Source organism: Callithrix jacchus, chromosome 8 (assembly GCF_049354715.1).
Source record: "Callithrix jacchus isolate 240 chromosome 8, calJac240_pri, whole genome shotgun sequence".
Taxonomy (NCBI): domain Eukaryota; kingdom Metazoa; phylum Chordata; class Mammalia; order Primates; family Cebidae; genus Callithrix; species Callithrix jacchus.
In genome coordinates this window covers 57,412,535-57,430,790 of record NC_133509.1, presented here as the reverse complement: position 1 = coordinate 57,430,790, position 18,256 = coordinate 57,412,535, and the positions used below count along the sequence as shown (strand labels likewise).

The following is an 18,256-nucleotide window of genomic DNA, read 5'->3' as shown; positions in this document are numbered from 1 at the left end:
AATCATTTTAACCTGGGAGGCGACGGCTCTAGTGAGCCAAGATAGCAAGCACCACTGCACTCCAGTCTGGGTGACAGAGTGAGACTCTGTCTCATTGGAAAGAAAAAAAAAAAAGGCTGAAACTGGAGGGGAAGATGTGCTTCAAGAAAGACATGCAGTTGCTGAGCCTCCGACCCTTTCCTGCTTAACTGAAAAGCTGACCCTGAGCTAGGAGGCGGGATCCAGGCACAAATGGAGGCTGTGACCAGGACTGAGCTGCCTACTCTCTGCCTTTCCTATCTGGCTACAGATCGTTCAGAAGGAGGCAGAGCGGGCTGAACGGGCCAAGGAGCGGGAGAAACGGCGAAAGGAGCAAGAAGAAGAAGAGCAAAAGGAGCGGGAGAAGGAAGCCGAGCGGGAACGGAACCGACAGCTGGAGCGAGAAAAACGTCGGGAGCACAGTCGGGAGAGGGACCGGGAGAGAGAGAGAGAAAGGGAGAGGGACAGGGGGGACAGAGATCGGGATAGGGAAAGGGACCGAGAACGAGGCAGGGAAAGGGATCGCAGGGACACCAAGCGACATAGCAGAAGCCGGAGTCGGAGCACACCTGTGCGGGACCGGGGTGGGCGCCGCTAGCTGGGAAAACACTAGAGCTGCAGGTACCAGCCACTTGGCCCCAGGGGGTTATGGCCACAGATGGATAGGTACAGTCTCCACCACCCTGGAGCCAAGAATCTTTCACACCACCTGTCCTTGCACACATACCAAATGAAACAGTGGCCATCCTTTCCCCCCCAAACATACCACCTTAACCTATCTCTTGGGACTTAGCCCACCCCTCTCATTTCCCATTAAGTCTGAGAGGCAAGAGCTAGGTTAGGCAAGGAGGTGGTTGGCCGGAGATGGGGAACAGCCAGGTGCCCTAGTCCTCTGATTTTTCCTCCATCCTGCTTACCACCTCCCTGGGTACTCACAGCCTTCTCTTGGGAACAGCCGGGGCCAGGACTGGGTCACCTATGAGCTGAATCAGCATCTCCTCCTGAGTCCCAGGGCCCCTGCAGTTCCCAGTCTCTTCAGTCCTGCAGCCCTTGCCTCTTTCCCACAGGTTCCACTTTATATCCACCTTTTCCTTTTGTTCAATTTTTATTTTTATTTTTTTTATTATTAAATGATGTGGTCTATGAAAACAAATAAAAATCTGACTTAGTTTTAAACTGTGTGAATGGCTTTCGTTGGGCAGGGTAAGAAACAACACTGAACAGCATCTCTAGCATGGAATAGGAGTTGCTTGCATTCCGTGTATTCCTTTAGGCTTTACTGCTTCCTGAAGCAGGGACTTCCCATCGTTTTCCATCCCTGCCTTGGCCCTGATGAGCTCAAAGCTGTGGACCTTCCTCATTTGGGAAAGCCCCACTGGGAAATGGAGCAGCCTGTGTCCGTGGCGGCAGCGCAGCAGGGCTAGGAGGGTGGGTCCTCTTCTGGTTCCTAGACCTGTGCACGGTTAGAATTGGGGATTTGGTCAACTGCCTGCCCACCTTGGTGCTTCCAACAACTGCCACAAGGGGGCGGCAGCTCCTCGCTCTGTTGGCCTCTGACCGAGCTTCCCAAAAAGGGCTCCGCTCCACACCTACGCCCTCCCGCCGATGTCGTGCTTCTGTCCCCGGGCCGCGTACTCTCTAGACCCTTCTGCTGTCCTTAAGTGTCCCCAAGCTGACCCGCTACCGTGCTCTGCACGGGCTCCCAAAACGCCGCCGCGTTGCAGCTGGGATTCCACACCAGTCCCAAAAGCCAGCAGGAGCCCGGAGACCGGCCTCTCCGCAGTGGGCTCAATTTCCCACCTCACCACCGCGCGCTTTCCCTTGTCCGAGCTGGCTGGCCGCTTCGCGCTCCCGGGTGCACCCGCCACACCAGCTCTTCAGAAATGGCCTGGACGTCCTCCCGCCTGGGTGCCCTGCCGGGCGCTGCGGGCCTGGCCCGGGAGGGGAGCCGCATCTGTATGCGCCCCGCAGCTCGGGAGCGCCGAGGGGGCGGACGCGCGGCGCCGCCTCCGCCCCCGCCCCCGCCGTGCGGGCCCGGCTGGCCGGGGAGGGTCGGAGGCTGGGCTCTCCTCTCCCGCGCGGCGCGGAGCCGCCTCGCTCCTCCGCAGGCGGAGCCTCCGTCCCCCGCCCCCTCTGTCTCGCTCCCTTGTTCTCGCCGGGGCCGCTCAGACCTGCAGCGGAGCCGCGGCGCCCGCTCCGTTCGGCTTGGGGCTGCGCCCCCGGGACCCGGCGACGGGGGCGGGCGGGAGCGCTCCCCGCCGGCCGGGGCCCCTCGGCAGTGCCAGGTAAGGGCGCCTGCCCGGGAGCGGGGATCGGGAATCCGCGGAGGGGTAGCAGGGGGCCCGCAGCCTGCGGGGGTCTTCGGAGCGGTGCGCTCTGTGGCTGGGAGCCTGCTGCCGGCTCCCTTCTCCCGCGCTCTGCCTCTTTCTCTTCTCCCCTGGCACCTCTCTCCCTCTTTCCTCTCTCGATTTCTCTTCACCCTTCCGTCTCTGCCTGTTTGCCTTCCTTATCCCTTCCCTATCTCCCAACCCTTCCTTCTCCCTCTTGTCCTGTCTTTTTTCATCTCCTCTCCCTCTTTGCCTTTTTCTTTCTCTGCCTTTCTCCCTTTCCTTTTTTCTCTTTCTTGTTCTGCTTTCCCTCCCCCTTTCCATCCATCTCCTCTCCTCTTCCCGCTATCCTGTTTCCCACTCCTCTATACCCTTCCTTCTCGCCTCCTCATCCCGCCTTCTCTCTGGTCCCCAGCTTTCCTCCAGCTTCTCCCTTCCCTGGGAGCAAAGGGACTGTCAGGTGTGTGTCTGCTCTGAGGGAGGAGGGGCAGAACCCACAGCTACCTGAGGGGTTCCCCCCACCCCTGGAGGAGAAAGGAGAGCAGTGGGAAGGGTCCCCTCTCTAGCTCCCTTCCGGTGGCTCCTCCCTGCCTCCACCCCTCCTGCCTGCTCCTTCTTCCAGAATTAAGTTCCCCAGGCCTGGCCTGACACCCCCGAAGCTGAGGGCTGCCCCTGCCTGACCGGAACTGCCCTGGGTGATCCATTTCCAAGCCTGGCCCCTAGGACTCCTCTGCCTTCAGACACCCAGGCTGCTACCCTGGTCTCTCTCATTCTGTCTCTTGCCACTGTTCTGTCTCTATCTCTCATCCAGTTATTTCTGTCTCTGCTGGACAGTCAGTCTCTGAGTCAGTCTAGCCCTCAGTCTCGCTGTGTCTCTGGCCCCTGGGTCAGCCTCCCTCCCCGTCACCTCGCCCTGTCCCCCACCCTGTGTCCTCTTCAGCTCTGGCTCCCAACTCCCGTCTCATGAGCCCAGTTCCCCTTCAAGGACTGCAGCTGGCAGTGTGGGCTGGAGGAAGGGCCTGGAGAGGTGGGGCTCCCCCTTGGGGAGAGAGAGTTTCACAGGCTCTCAACCCTGCCTGAGGCTGCACTCCTTGTCATCTCATCCTGAACCTAGACACCTTAAGGCCACACCTCCGTGAATCCCAAACCCTTCATTTGAAGCCCTTTTCTCTGGTAGCCCCACCTCCTCCAGTACCTGGCTATATGCCCAACCTGGGAGGAAAGATACCAGATTTGGGATTCCAAGCCCTACCAGTATCCCCTCTCCTGTGTTCCTCCCCAGTTCTCTACTCAGAGTTGACTGACCAGAGATTTATCAGCTTGGAGGGCTGGAGGTGAATACAGGCAGAGCCTGGGTAGAGGAAGGATCAGCCTCTCTGCTCTCTTAGTCTGAGTTCTGGGCAGTAGAGTGTCCGGCTCTTTGGAGTTCTGATCTTCAGCATCTAAATTTGGAGGCGGGGGAGGGCTAGGGGTTGCCTTGACCCTGAGCAGCTGCTTGTCCTGCAGGTGTGGATCCATGGGGTAGCCTCAACGCATCTGCCCTTCCACCCCAGCCAGCTCATGTTCCACATGGCCTGGCCCAGCCTCACCAAGGGCCAGTGAACAGAACCCTGGCTGGAGTCTAAACATGTGGGGCCTGGTGAGGCTCCTGCTGACCTGGCTGGGTGGCTGGGGCTGCATGGGGCATCTGGCAGCCCCAGCCCAGGCCTGGGCAGGGTCCCGGGGACACCCAGGGCCTGCTCTGCTGCGGACTCGAAGGAGCTGGGTCTGGAATCAGTTCTTTGTCATTGAGGAATATGCTGGTCCAGAGCCTGTCCTCATTGGCAAGGTAAGGATAACCCCTTCTATGTCTACTCTGACACGAGGCCCTTAGGCCCTTCCTTGCAACTTCATCACTTCTGCTATGACCTTGGTCCCTCGGGACTCCCAACAGTGTACCCAAACCTAGACTCTTTAACGCTCTCTGTACTTGGAGCCCTCTGCCATCTTCTCCTGACCCCTGCAGCTGCACTCGGATGTTGACCGGGGAGAGGGCCGCACCAAGTACCTGTTGACCGGGGAGGGGGCAGGCACCGTATTTGTGATTGACGAGGCCACAGGCAATATTCATGTTACCAAGAGCCTTGACCGGGAGGAGAAAGCACAATATGTGCTACTGGCCCAAGCCGTGGACCGAGCCTCCAACCGGCCCCTGGAGCCCCCTTCAGAGTTCATCATCAAAGTGCAAGACATCAATGACAATCCACCCATTTTTCCCCTTGGGCCCTACCATGCCACCGTGCCAGAGATGTCGAACGTCGGTGAGCACCCCAGCTCTGAATGCCCCAGTTCCCATCTTCTGGAGCTCTCTCACCTCCCCTTCCCTTCTTGTATGTCCCAGAAACTGCTCCTTTCAATTCAGCCTCTCTCATATCTGCATCCCCCCCTCCACCTGCTCTTCCCCATCCTGCCCTGTCGCTGCTGAATGGGGTGCTGGCATCCCCTACAGGGACATCAGTGATCCAGGTGACTGCTCACGATGCCGATGACCCCAGTTATGGGAACAGTGCCAAGCTGGTGTACACTGTTCTGGATGGACTGCCTTTCTTCTCTGTGGACCCCCAGACAGGTGAGGATGGAGCTTGGGAGTCTGGTGGGGCGGCCAAGGGGACAGACACCTTCTGACCCAGCATCTCTCCCTAGGAGTGGTGCGCACAGCCATCCCCAACATGGACCGGGAGACACAGGAGGAGTTCCTGGTGGTGATCCAGGCCAAGGACATGGGCGGCCACATGGGGGGGCTGTCAGGCAGCACTACGGTGACTGTCACACTCAGCGATGTCAACGACAACCCCCCCAAGTTCCCACAGAGTAAGGGGCCACTGCTGCCACCTGAGCCATCCTTTGACCACCCTACTCCTACAGCGTCTGGAGAAGGGAGAAGAAAGTGCTGGGGGGTAGGGAAGAGGGCTAGGGACCTCTCTAAAAAGGTGTCTCCCTCCATCCGCCCCAAGGCCTATACCAGTTCTCCGTGGTGGAGACAGCTGGACCTGGCACGCTGGTGGGTCGGCTCCGGGCCCAGGACCCAGACCTGGGGGACAACGCCCTCATGGCATACAGCATCCTGGATGGGGAGGGGTCTGAGGCCTTCAGCATCAGCACAGACTCCCAGGGTCAAGACGGGCTCCTCACTGTCCGCAAGGTTCGCCTGTTCACACTTTCTCTTAGCCCTGCCTCCTGCCCATCCACAGGCCACATTCCTAACTGTTCTTCTAGAACAGACTCAGGATCCCTCTGTTGGAGCTTAGAGGTCAGGGTCACTTCCTCTTCTTTCAGATCAGGCCCTAGGGCTTAGAAAGAAAAAGTGACTGGCTCAAGGTCATATAACAAGTCTATGATGGAGCTAAGAGCAGACCTAGACTTACTAAGTAATCTGCTGTGCATCCTGACCACTGAGGCCACTGTCCCGCCAGTGCCACCTCTCCTCACATGAGGACTGAGCACTCACTGCAAGCATGTGAGGAGGGGACTTGTCACCTTCCAAGAGCTTGGGGCCTGCCCTGGTTTCCACATGCCTCGCTTTTTCTCTCTCTTGCATCACCATAGCCCCTAGACTTCGAGAGACGGCACTCCTACTCCTTCCGTGTTGAGGCCACCAACACGCTCATTGACCCAGCCTATCTGCGGCGAGGACCCTTCAAGGACGTGGCCTCTGTGCGTGTGGTGGTACAAGATGCTCCAGAGCCACCTGCCTTCACCCAGGCTGCCTACTACCTGACAGTACCCGAGAACAAGGCCCCGGGGACCCTGGTAGGCCAGATCTCAGCGGCTGACCTGGACTCCCCTGCCAGCCCAATCAGGTAGGTTAGCTGGGGTGTGGGCTGGGGAGCCAGATGGCAGGCTATTCCCAACCCAGAGAATGAGTAAATGTGCCCCCTACCTTATAGCAAATCACTCATCTCCCAGCAAAAGCCTCCCTCCCTGCTGCTGGTGGGTGCTGATCTACAGGCCTGGTGGGTGCCAGGGGAGAGCTGGAGGGCCTGGCTGACCACTCCTCAACCCTCTATACATCCCTCTGGGTAGATGATGGTGGCATCTCCCAGTGGCAGTACAAGCAGATGTAATCTCATCTGACAAGTAGGTCTCTATTGATCACTCCCAAAGTGCTTCACAGTTTACCCCTTTGCTGATATTTAATTCTCACAACAGGCAGGCACAGTGGCTCGTGCCCGTAATGCCAGCACTTTCAGAGGCCGAGGAGGATGGATCATGAGGTCATGAGATCGAGACCATCCTGGCCAACATGGCGAAACCCCATCTCTACTAAAAATATAAAAATTAGCTGAGCGTGGTGGCACGCCTGTAGTCCCAGCTACTCGGGAGGCTGAGGCAGGAGAATCACTTGAACCCAGGAGGCGGGGGTTGCAGTGAGCCAAGATCATACCACTGCACTCCAGCCTGGTGACAGAGCGAGACTCTGTCTAAATAAATAAATCAATAAATCTCACAACAGCCCTATGAGGTAGGTGTTCTTATCACCAGTCGTTTTAGAGGCCAACCATAAATGGTCACACAGTTGGTAAGTGGCAGAACAGCCACTTTGTTCCACTCCCCAGCCAGCATCCCTGTCACAGCTCTGTGAGTGAGGTGCTAGTGTCATTCCCATTTGTCAGTTAAGTAAACAGAGGTTAAATGATTTGCCCTAAGTCACAGAGCCAGTCCAAGGCAGAGCAGAGCTGAAACACAGGTACCTGGTTCTCAGAAAGGGCCCAGAAGTCTGGAAGTCAAGGTCTGTTTATCCCGCTTTCACTCCATTCTGTGTCTTCTCCCCCTGCCTCCATGAAACCTGGTGGCCCTGAGTCTTAGGACAGGTGTTTAGTGGTGGTGGTCTACCAGGGATATCTGCCTTTTAAAGGGACTCCAACCTGAATTATGGCTCCGCCCAGAGGAGCTATGAGGTCTAGCAAGGTGAACAGAGGGAAGAAAGGAGGGAGGGGATGGAACTAGCTGTGGTCCCGCCCCAGATCAGCCCCAGCATGCCTCTGCCTTCCCCAGATACTCCATCCTCCCCCATTCGGATCCGGAGCGTTGCTTCTCTATCCAGCCGGAAGAAGGCACCATCCACACAGCAGCACCCCTGGACCGCGAGGCTCGTGTCTGGCACAACCTCACTGTGCTGGCTACAGAGCTCGGTGAGGAGTCCAGGGCCCACAAGGCGGCAGCAGCCTCCTGGCTGAGGGGCTGTCCCTGAGCGTGGGGGTGGGGAAGGGTGCTCAATGCCATCACACCCTCGACAGCGTGCGGCTACTGGGTCCTAGCCTGGATCCTTGCTACCAGGCAGGGCAGGCCTCCTGGTCTCCTAGTCCCCTAGGCTGGGCTGGGCAGGCACAGTGGGTGTGCCTGAGCATTCTGACCCTCAATTTATTCCCTTACCTGACTTTCCCCAAACCAGAAATAAACCACACCTTACATGGCCCCCAACCTGTGTTCTGGCAGACCCCATCCTCCCCTGCTTCAAGCTGGAGCTGGGGACCAGAAGGGGCTGAGTACCTCCTCTGGTTGCTAAGTGGAGCATATCAGCAGCCTTGCCCCAGAGAAGCCCTGTTGGAAGCCCTGTGGGAATCCCCCAAGGTAGGGGAGTGGACACCCGTAAGGAAAGGGAAGAGTGCCAGCTCCACATGTGGGCTTCTCTCCTACCCCATCAGTCACCAGCAGCAGGTTCAGCTGCCTCTGGGCGGCCCTAGCCCATAGAGACAAGGAGACCTCCCTCTGTGAATAGACAAGGAGACCCCCCTTCTGTGAATAGTCCCTTATCACCCCTGCTTAAGCTCCAGGGGCTCCTCCATCCCTTTGTCTTCATACTGCCTATGAAAGTTGTCCTTGTATGTGTGGATATCTGAATGTGTCAGTGAAGAGCTATACAAATGTGTACATGTGGATATATGCTCAAGAATGTGTGTAATTCCAAATGTGGGGAAAGTATATAGACACACATATGTATTTGTGGTATATATGTGCAATGGATATATATGTGTTTACAGTTGAGTGTACAGAATTATATTTATATTAACTGTGCATGTATGTGATTGGATATGTACAGTGGCATGCACATGTATCTGTTTGTGTTTTGTGTACATGGGTATTTGTGGACAGATAATTTATTACTTATTGTGTATCAGGTACTTTCCATCTTCAAAATGGATTCATCCATTTAATCATCACAACTTTATGAGGAAAGTATGATTCTTTCCCCATTTTAAAACAAGGAAACTCACAAGAGAAGTTAAGTAACTTCCCAAGGTCACATAGAGATTAAGTGGTGGAGCCGTGAGACCCAGCCAGTGTGCAGAGTCTGAGCTGTTATCCCCACCATACTGCCTCTCAGATGCGTTTAATGCTATGTGTCTAGGTTTATGTTTTTATACATGGAACTGTGTGCATAGATAGCTATGCACAGATACTATCTGGCAATGTATGTGTATCTGTTATTACATGGATGTCTGTGTGGATGGCTGTGTGTGTGTGTGTGTGTGTATCCACAGTATGTTTCTGACTGCTTGTATATACATAGCTGTGTGTGTGTGTGTGTGTGTGTGTGTGTGTGTGTGTGTTTCCTGTCACGGTCTTCTCATTCTCCTGCCAAATCCTGCTCCTACCCCCCACCCAGACATCAACTAGCAGCGCTCTGGGCCCTTACTGCAGTGAAGTAGACCCTCCCCACCCTGTCTCTGGGGTATCCCAATCCTTTTAGCCAGGTGATCCACTCAGCCTGCCCCGCCCATGCTGCAACCTCAGCCCCTTTCACCAGGCACAGCCAGCTATCCCTCTGCCTAGAGGAAAGACTAAAGGAATTGGGAGACTCAGCCTAAGACAGGTGACAGGTGGACACACTTTGCATTCTCTCTTGGATGGCACTGGCAGTGAGAAGCAACGAAGGGTAATGGTAGGGAGTCACCTGATGAAGGGATGGGTCAGGATGGGGTCTGTGTCTGGCTGTGGTGCCCAGGCTGGCCTGGGCTCTGCACCCTGTAGCTCATGCAGCTCCTTCCTACCCAAGGTCAACTCTTAGTGATGCTCATTGCTGTACTACAGCCTCCCAGACCTCTGATGGGGTGTGTGTGTGTGTATGTGTCTGTTTGTCTGTCTGTCCGCTCCACTGATGCTGTGCATGGCCTCTATGCATGAAAATGCATTCTATGGGCTCTGGGTGTTGCTGGGGCGTCGGAGGATGTGGCACTGCATTCACTGTGCATATCAAACATCTGCTTCATGTACATTGCATTTGTTTTAAACGTTGAGTGTACACTGGATATGTGGTATGAATATGTTTGTATATTCATGGCTGTTGTCTGCATGCAATTTGTATGCACCCTCTATCCTTCATTTATGCTGCATGTGCCCTGCATGTGGGTTATTGTATATGTGTATCATGAGTGCTGCATTCCTGTTGAATGTCTATTGTGTACTGCACATATCTTGGGTACTACGTGAACATTGTATGCACTTGGCATTTTTCCATTCATTCCACAACATTGCTTTCTACCTGTATTTTACATGCATATTTCATGTGTTTATGTGCATGCTATATGTTGCATGTGGCATCCATGCCCATGTACCACATATGTTATGTGTAAACTGTGTGGTGTGTGTGTGTGGTGTGTATGTTTTGGTGTTCTGGCTTCAGACAGCTCTGCACAGGCCTCGCGCGTGCAAGTGGCCATCCAGACCCTGGATGAGAATGACAATGCTCCCCAGCTGGCTGAGCCCTACGATACCTTTGTGTGTGACTCTGCAGCTCCTGGCCAGGTGAGCAACTGAGGCAGAAAGGTTGGGACGTCAAGGCCTCCAGCAGCCCACTCCATACAAGGCCTCTCTTCTTCCTCCCAGCTGATTCAGGTCATCCGGGCCCTGGACAGAGATGAAGCTGGCAACAGTAGCCATGTCTCCTTTCAAGGTCCTCTGGGCCCAGATGCCAACTTTACTGTCCGAGACAACCAAGGTGGGTGGCCTCCTACAACCATGTGCATACCTGCCTCCATCCTCTCCTCCTCCATCCCTAGCCCAGCCTGCCTGACCCCTGCCCCACCTGCCTGGGCCTTCCACCCAACAGAAGGGGGCATGTGGATTTACACTCACTCATTGGCTCTTTGTAAACTTTCCCCATGGGAAGCTGGCTCTATGGGCTGGACCAACCCTACCTGGAAGGTGTCCCAGAAGATGCCTCAGCACCTTCCCTCTCCCACAGATGGCTCTGCCAACCTGCTGCTGCCCTCCCGCCCTGCTCCACCCCGCCAGGCCCCCTACTTGGTTCCCATAGAACTGTGGGACTGGGGCCAGCCAGCACTACGCAGTACTGCCACAGTGACTGTTAGCGTGTGCCGCTGCCAGCCTGACGGCTCTGTGGCATCCTGCTGGCCTGAGGCTCACCTCTCAGCTGCTGGGCTCAGCACTGGCGCCCTGCTTGCCATCGTCACCTGTGTGGGTGCCCTGCTTGGTGAGTCAGGCCACAGTGGGTCATAGATGTGGGATTGGGCCTGCAGGGGTGTGGAGAAGGACCAGGCCTCTGGACATACTGAAATCCACCTTAGGGCTTGAAGGACCCTCATGCCTGGACGTTCCCACTGCCTGATGCATCCAAGAGAAAAGCTCTGGCCCCTATCCATGACCTGCCAATCCATAATGACAATGACAAGCCATAATAATGGTTTACTGAGCCCCCTACTCTGTGCCAAGTATGGTGCTGGGCACATCACTTGTGATATTTCATTTTATCGTGTCAGCAACCCTTAGAGGTAAATATATTTTCCACACAAGTACTCTAAGGGGCAAATTGAGGCTTAGGAGAAGTCAGGCAACTTCCCATGGTCACACAGCGAGTAAGGGCTGAAGTCAGAATTCAAAGCAAGGTTTGCTAGATGTCAGCCCCTAGGCACACGGCTTTTGTCACCTGATGGGTCGGCTGTTCACATAGAGACAGGCTGCCTGCTCCCAGCCCTGCGGGCTCAGGGCCCGTGTGCTCTCTCACGCGCAGCCCTGGTGGTGCTCTTCGTGGCCCTGCGGCGGCAGAAGCAGGAAGCACTGATGGTACTGGAGGAGGAGGACGTCCGAGAGAACATCATCACCTACGACGACGAGGGCGGCGGCGAGGAGGACACCGAGGCCTTCGACATCACGGCCCTGCAGAACCCGGACGGGGCAGCCCCACCGGCACCCGGCCCTCCCGCGCGCCGAGACGTGCTGCCCCGGAGCCGGGTGCCGCGCCAGCCCAGGCCCCCCGGCCCCGCCGACGTGGCGCAGCTCCTGGCGCTGCGGCTCCGCGAGGCAGACGAGGACCCCAGCGTACCTCCATACGACTCGGTGCAGGTGTATGGCTACGAAGGCCGGGGCTCCTCCTGCGGCTCCCTCAGCTCCCTGGGCTCCGGCAGCGAAGCAGGAGGCATCCCCGGCCCCGCAGAGCCGCTGGACGACTGGGGTCCGCTCTTCCGCACCCTGGCCGAGCTGTATGGGGCCAAGGAGCCCCCGGCCCCCTGAGCGCCCGCGCTGGCCCGGCCCACCGTGCGGGGGCAGCCGGCACAGGCCCTCTGAGTGAGCCCCACGGGGTCCAGGCGGGCGGCAGCAGCCCAGGGGCCCCAGGCCTCCTCCCTGTCCCTGCGTCCCTCCTTGCTTCCCCGGAGCGCCCTTGCTCTCTACCTCCCTCCTCCTGAGTCGGTCCATGTGTCTCTCTCCAGGGATTTTTGTCTCCAGCTCCTCTGTCCGGGCCTGGGTTTCGTGGCCCTAACCCTGGCCCTGTGTTTTTCACTGTGATTCCTTTCCTTCCTCCGTGGCTGTTTCATCTCTGCAGTTCTGAAGCTCGCACATGGTCTCCCTGTGTCTCCCTTGCCCACACACATCTCTGTGTCTGTCTCCTGCCCACATCTCCCTTCCCTCTGGGTCCCTGTGACTGGCTTTTTGTTTTTTTTCTGTTGTCCATCCCAAAATCAAAAGAAACTTCCAGCCACTGCTGCCCACCCTCCTGCAGGGGATGCTGTGCCCCAGGTCAGTGCCTCTAGACTGTAGGTCAAGGCAGTGGACAAAGGCCCCCACTCCCCACTGCCTCTAACCTGGCTCCCCTGTTCTTACAGACCTGCCCGCATGGTTCCATCCATCGCTCATGGCCTCAGCCTCATCCTGGCTCCACTGGCCTCCAGCTGGGAGAGGGAGCCAGCCCGCCCCCCAGGGCAAGAGCTCCAGCCTCCCGTGTGGCCGCCTCCCTGGAGCTCTGCCCAGCTGTCAGCCTACCCTGGGCATCCCAGCCATGGCCAATGTCTTGTGTGCTTCCCAGGCCCCTGAGGGAGTAGGGGAAGGAAAGGGGGAGGCGGCTGGGGAAGGGGAAAGAGGGAGGAAGGGGAGGGGCCTCCATCTCTAATTTCATAATAAACAAACACTTTATTTTGTAAAGCTGGAGGCCCGCTTCTGTTTTTGCACTCAGGTTTCTATACAAATCTTCATTGTCCCAAAGGATGGGAGGCGAGGCCCTATTGCCTCTCAGTTCATTCTCCTTTCTCCTTGGGGGGAAAAATCTACTTCCTGTCCTTCTAGATAGGGGAGGACTTCGGTTAAATTCCGTGAGGGAGTAAGGAGATGATAACTCTGCCCCACTAACACTACCAACTTCCTGGGTTCGCTGTTGGTCTCAAACTGTCCAAGGAAATTAAGATACAGGAATTCAGCCGGGAATGGTGGCTCAATCTGTAATCCCAGCAGTTTGGATCACTTGAGGTCAGGAGTTCAAGACCAGCCTGGCCAAGGGCAGAAACCCTGTCTCTACTAAAAATAGAAAAATTAGCCAGGCATGGTGGAGCATGTCTGTAGTTCCAGCTACTCAGCAGGCCAAGGCAGGAGAATCGCTTAAACCTGGGAGGTGATTACAATGAGCTGAGATCACACCACTGCACTCCAGCCTGGATGACAGAGGGAGACGCCATCTCAAAAAAAAAAAGATACGGGGATTGGCCTGAGGGCAAGGTGGGCAGGAGAAGTAGAGGGTGGAGAGTGAGAGCTGCTGAGAAGAGGGCAGGAGGGATAAAAGGCTAAGAGGGGAAGGGGGTTCCAGACTAGGAAAATAATGGGGGTGGCAGGCAGCAGGGGGCAAGCCAGCCTTTCCTGGGGCTCGTAGTGCCAAGTCGGGGAAGAGTGGAGCAGGATGAGACGGTCACACTGAATCTAGGCTTGCCCCTCCCACCTTTAATTCTCTGGCAGGCCCTGGTCTTAGTCTTTGCAGATCGCAAAGGAAGAGGGAGAGGGACCAGGGAGGCAGGCTGTTGAGGGACAGAAGCGGTCAACTGGGTGGGAGCTGAGCTGGAACTGCAAGCATCTCCCAATGTCCAGAGAAGGGGTCCACCCAGGAACCAGCATGAGAACCCAGGTCTCTCAACTCCAGGGCTCCAGAGGCACTCACAAGTAGGCGAGGCAGGATAGATCCTTGTGACTCCCCTTTCTACGTGTGCGGTGCTGGTAGCTGGGGAAAGCTGCTTCAATGTGAACATACCTTCCCTCACACCTTCCCCACCTGCTTGATAAGGACAAGCAGGAAGTGGGAGAACAAGGACCCTCGTGCCAGTGCTGGAATTCAGGTCATTTACTCTACTGAAGGCTAGAACCCTGGACCTCTGACAGCCCAAGGGCTGTGCAAGAGCAGCCTGTCCCCAAGAGCTCTCCAGAGGTTCAGGATAGGGCTGGGAAGATGAGGAAGTAGAGAACAGGTGAGGTGAGCCTGTCCCCCACCTCCTCTTTACTCTGGACCACTCCCCAAAAGAAGTGACAAGACCTGGCAGTTGTCCCGCTCGGAGGCTGATCTCCTTCAGGTGCTGCTCTTTCTCTTTCAGTCTCTTGCCTCTGCACACAGGAACTGCACATGCTTCAGCTGCCACACTCGCCTGCACACACCCATCCTGTATCACTCACCTATACCTGGACACAGAACCACGAATACATACCCTCTTATGTCCAAACACTTGAACCCCGTGTGAAAGCTGCCCCTCCTCACACCCTTCCTCCAGGACTAGGCTGCTGGGACCTCTGCCTCCCGGTTAGCAGTTCCCAAATCCCACATCTCCTTTCCTGAGGCTGGGGAGTGAGCAAGGGGTAAAGAAGGGGGACCGCAGAGGCCACTGGCCAGATTCCTTGAGCCTGGCTTAAAGGCCAGTCCCCCCATACTGGGCACCTTTCTGTGGTATCCACCACAATTTCTCTCCACTGTGTCCTCTCTGGAGTTTTCCCTTCTGGAGCTCCCTGACCTTTCCTCCTCCATCCCCAATCACCCACTCTGCGCCAGAGTCTGGAGGTCTGTCAAGCCAGCTCCTGCCTGGAGGAGTGCTTAGTCTGGGGTACAAGATTAAGGCTCAGGCCTAGGCTGGAGCCTGGGATGAGGGGTGTCCAGGAGGGAAGGCAGGGGGGCTGTTATTCTTGGGACTGGGAACTTTAGCATTGGATGCGAGGAAAGCAACTTCAGCACCCTTCCTTCAGGCCCCATCTTGTAGGTTAACAGTGCTTTCTGTCTCATTTGGCCAGGGGAGAACGGGGCAATGGCTCTCCTGGAGCTGTGAGTCTGTATCTTCAAGTCTGGGCTTCCGGGGGAGTGGGAGCAGGGACAGGAGGAGCAGGAGAGGATGTGCTAGCCAGACAGTTCCCACTGGCACAGCCACCTCCCTCTTGTCTTCATTCTCCAGAGGGAGCCTCAGGAAGGAGAGGCTGAAGAGACGGCAAAGGGAAGAAAGGAGGAGGGGAAGTCTGGCAGCAGCACCACCAGGCCCAGAAGGCTGGAGAGCAAGGGTGGGCTGTGGCGGATGGCTTCTGGCCTGGAAGATAAAGCCACATGAGCCTGTGCATCATGGAGGGGGGCAGCTGCTGTGAGCTCACACCTCCAGGCCCTCAGGGTTCATTCAGCCCTGGCCACCAGGCAGGGGCTTGGCCCAGCTACTTTCTCCCTTGAATCCCTCCCCAGGAGCCTTCAGAGAAGAGACCTAAGGCAGGGCGGAGACCTGGAAGGGAGAGTTGTGCTGAAAAAGCATGGGCCCTGGAGGGAAGGCCTGGATCTAAGCCTCATCTCCACCGCTTACTGTGTGACCCCGGGCAAGTCACATAACCCTTTGAACCGGATTCTTACTCTGTAAAGTGAGACTCATTTTTACCTCAAAGGGTTGTCATGAGACCTGCATTCAGTAAAGGAATAATCATTCTCGTCATTATGGTCAAGGCAGAGGACAGCAGATAAGACAAGCTCATCACCACCCAAAGGGGGTCTATCACTGCACCTCATTGGGAGAGGGACTGCTCCCCTCCTGGGTGCCCCATCTCACCATGCTGACAAAGTGACCAGGAGAAAGAGACAAAGACGCTGAAGCTGAGACACACAGAGGACCGAAACTAAGACAAACTGGGGATGAGATGATGGAAAAAAGCAGAGAAGACGGCAAGAAAAGAGGGTCTAGCACCTAGCGTGCGTCTGGCGTGCAGTGAATGCTGCAAATGTTCGCTGAAAGACGGACTTGGTGCCAAGAAGGAGGCTGGACCAATCCATTGGGAGTCAATAGGAACTTGTTGGGCAGAGCCATAATAGCTCTGGGAGGCATGAAAGGATGGAGACTTGGAATAAATGAAGCCAGCAACCCATACAGGTTGGAGTCAGATGCTGTGAGGCTGCTGCCAGCAGGACCCTCCCCTAGCTGCCCATCCTCCCACCTGTTCCCAGGGCCTAGACCACCCCCAACCAAGTCCTGCTTCTCACAGTGTCTCAGTCCCTGCTGGCATCCTGGAGTCTCCTGGCATCATCTTCCCTGGCCTCATAGAGAGCTCTCTATCTTCTGCAGCTCTGTGGGCAGTGGCAGGCTCAGGATGGGCGTGGCTGGCCTCCTCCTCTGGCTCTGGCTCCAGGAGCTTCTGCAGCTCCACGTACAGCACACAGGCATCACTGCGTGACACATGCTCCCATCCACTCTCCCGAACATGGAAAAGGTCTACAGAGCCCCCTGAATAGGCATCGCGGTGGGTGGCGTGGGCCACCGCGCAGCGAGCCAGGGCATAGGCTTCCTGGTTGGTCATGTCGTAGTGATAGCCGCGGTCTAGCACGCCGTAGGCATAGGGAGATCCAGAGCCCACAGAGAAGATGTCCCCCTGCAGGCGGGTGCCGTCGCTATAGACGTAGAAGAGAGTAGGGCCAGAGCGGTCCCAGCCACACAGGGCAGTGGCCACACAGAGATCCAGTCCCCGGTAGCGAGACATCATGGCTGACAAGAGCTTGGCAGCACTGGCCACACTGGGCAGCTGACCCTCCCTCAGTTCCCGAAGCCGCAGCTCCCGCTGTAGCACCCGATACCAGGTGGCACAGTCAGCGGAGGTGCCAGAGGTGGTACCCAGGAGGTGCTGGTGCACAGGGATGACCTTGCATGAGGCCAGACACGCCACGTAGCTGCCACAGGAGGAACGTGTGTCGGCTGCAGCGATGACTCCATGACGGAAGCGGAAGGCCAGGGTGGTGGTGCCATGGGCCAGTCTGGGGCCATGGATCTGCAGGAAGGTTTGAGGGTCACAGCCTCGGGGCACAAGCCAGCCGCCGGCCTGAGGCAGGTAAGGTGATGGTCCCTGGGTGTCAGGGGCCTGCCACTTGCACACATCCTGCAGAGCCATCCCTGGGGCTGAATGAAGTTTGGAAGAAGCAGAGCAGGGATTTGTGGCTGGGGTCTGGTTAGGGAGGAGGGACGCTACAGAGAAGCTGGGCCACAGCCAGAACCGCCAGAAAGGCATGTGAGCTGACGCTTCATTTCTCCTCAACCCCCAATTCAGGCTTTGGGATTGGCTGATGGAGCAGCCCCCTTCATCTCAGAGGACAGCTGAAAGGAGACCGGATGAGGCCTGTGGAGTCTCCAGCACTAGGAAGACGCTGCCCTCGCAGTCAGACCTTCACCTTCTGCTGCCTGTGACACATCTGAGAGTCACCCAAAGAGTCGCCCGTCTGTCATCCTCCAACTATCTGGAGTTGGGTGGGGGGCTGGGGTAACGCAAAGAAAAGTGGGCACAAGTGGAAGAAGCAGGGCTAGGCTCCTCGTTCCTTCTGTGCGGGGCACTGGGTGTGCAGAGACAGATAAGGCCCTGTGTCTGGCCTGAGAGGGCTCCCAGCCTAGGAGGAGGTAAAGACAGTTCAGTGCACTGATGTGGTCAGAACAGAGTGCTATAACCCCACTGAGGCAGGAGACCTTGGTGCTGAGGACTTCCTTCAGAGATATGGGAGCAAAGAACTCAGCTCACACTTCGAACTCAAGGGAAAGACAGGGAAAGAAAAATTGACTGAGGCTGGGTGTGGTTGCTCATGCCTGCAATCTCAGCACCTTGGGAGACCAAGGCAGGTGGATGGCTTGAGCCCAGGAGTTCAAGACCAGCCTGGGCAACATATCAAGACCCATCTCTATAAAATATATAAAAATTAGCCAGGGCCAAGTACAGTGGCTCATGCCTGTAATCCCAGCACTTTGGGAGGCCAAGGCAGCTGAATCCCATGAGGTCAGGAGTTTGAGACCAGCTTGGCCAACATGGTGAAACCTGTCTCTATGAAAAATACAAAACTAGCCAGGCATGGTGATGACTGCCTGTAATCCCAGCTACTCGGGAGGCTGAGGCAGGAGAATCACTTGAACCTAAGAGGTGGAGGGTGCAGTGAGCCCAGACTGTGCCACTGCACTCCAGCCTGAGCGACAGAGCAAGACTCCATCTCAAAATAATAATAATAATAAATAATAAAGATAAACCGAAGCAAAGACAAGAGGAAAAAGAGCAAGAGAACTCTGTAACGGAGCGGGGCAGTGGGGGAGAGGAAAAGGAGGCTGAAATACCTTCCACAAAGGCAGATTCCAGAATGCTAAGATTCCTGAGGAATGAGGGAAACTAGAACCTGAAGTTCT

At 56.4% G+C, this 18,256-nt stretch overlaps 3 protein-coding genes and 1 long non-coding RNA gene across 5 annotated transcripts in view; 2 read left to right on the top strand and 2 right to left on the bottom strand.

Moving 5' to 3' along the window:
• Positions 1 to 1,194, top strand: part of ACIN1 (apoptotic chromatin condensation inducer 1) — a 36,241-nt gene extending 35,047 nt beyond the window's left edge. Inside the window, 1 exon segment of the mRNA XM_002807207.6 lies at positions 290 to 1,194. Within this exon segment, the coding sequence (XP_002807253.1) occupies positions 290 to 616 (327 nt within the window). The 3' untranslated portion in view covers positions 617 to 1,194.
• Positions 1,111 to 1,992, bottom strand: LOC144577370 (uncharacterized). The gene is made up of 2 exons (XR_013521109.1): positions 1,819 to 1,992; positions 1,111 to 1,471 (listed from the first exon to the last, which is right to left on the bottom strand). It is a non-coding gene; the product is annotated as an uncharacterized LOC144577370 (long non-coding RNA).
• Positions 1,993 to 2,166: 174 nt separating this feature from the next.
• On the top strand, positions 2,167 to 12,761 carry CDH24 (cadherin 24). The gene is made up of 13 exons (XM_078334542.1): positions 2,167 to 2,303; positions 3,852 to 4,173; positions 4,351 to 4,645; positions 4,834 to 4,953; positions 5,028 to 5,195; positions 5,339 to 5,526; positions 5,931 to 6,184; positions 7,380 to 7,516; positions 10,009 to 10,130; positions 10,212 to 10,323; positions 10,570 to 10,818; positions 11,356 to 12,359; positions 12,446 to 12,761. The coding sequence occupies exons 2-12, from the start codon at positions 3,973 to 3,975 to the stop codon at positions 11,853 to 11,855; spliced, it is 2,346 nt and encodes a 781-aa protein (XP_078190668.1). The 5' UTR covers positions 2,167 to 2,303; positions 3,852 to 3,972; the 3' UTR covers positions 11,856 to 12,359; positions 12,446 to 12,761.
• Positions 12,762 to 14,135: 1,374 nt separating this feature from the next.
• Positions 14,136 to 17,002, bottom strand: PSMB11 (proteasome subunit beta 11). Of its 2 annotated transcripts, XM_078334556.1 has the most exons (2): positions 16,090 to 17,002; positions 14,136 to 14,273 (listed from the first exon to the last, which is right to left on the bottom strand). In XM_078334556.1, exons 1-2 carry the CDS (start codon positions 16,986 to 16,988, stop codon positions 14,264 to 14,266), a joined length of 909 nt encoding a protein of 302 aa, XP_078190682.1. In that variant the 5' UTR covers positions 16,989 to 17,002; the 3' UTR covers positions 14,136 to 14,263. The 2 variants fall into 2 exon arrangements, with proteins under 2 accessions (XP_078190682.1, XP_078190683.1); XM_078334557.1 differs by lacking the exon at positions 14,136 to 14,273 and having other exon boundaries at positions 15,956 to 17,002.
• Between the last annotated feature and the right edge of the window lie 1,254 nt (positions 17,003 to 18,256).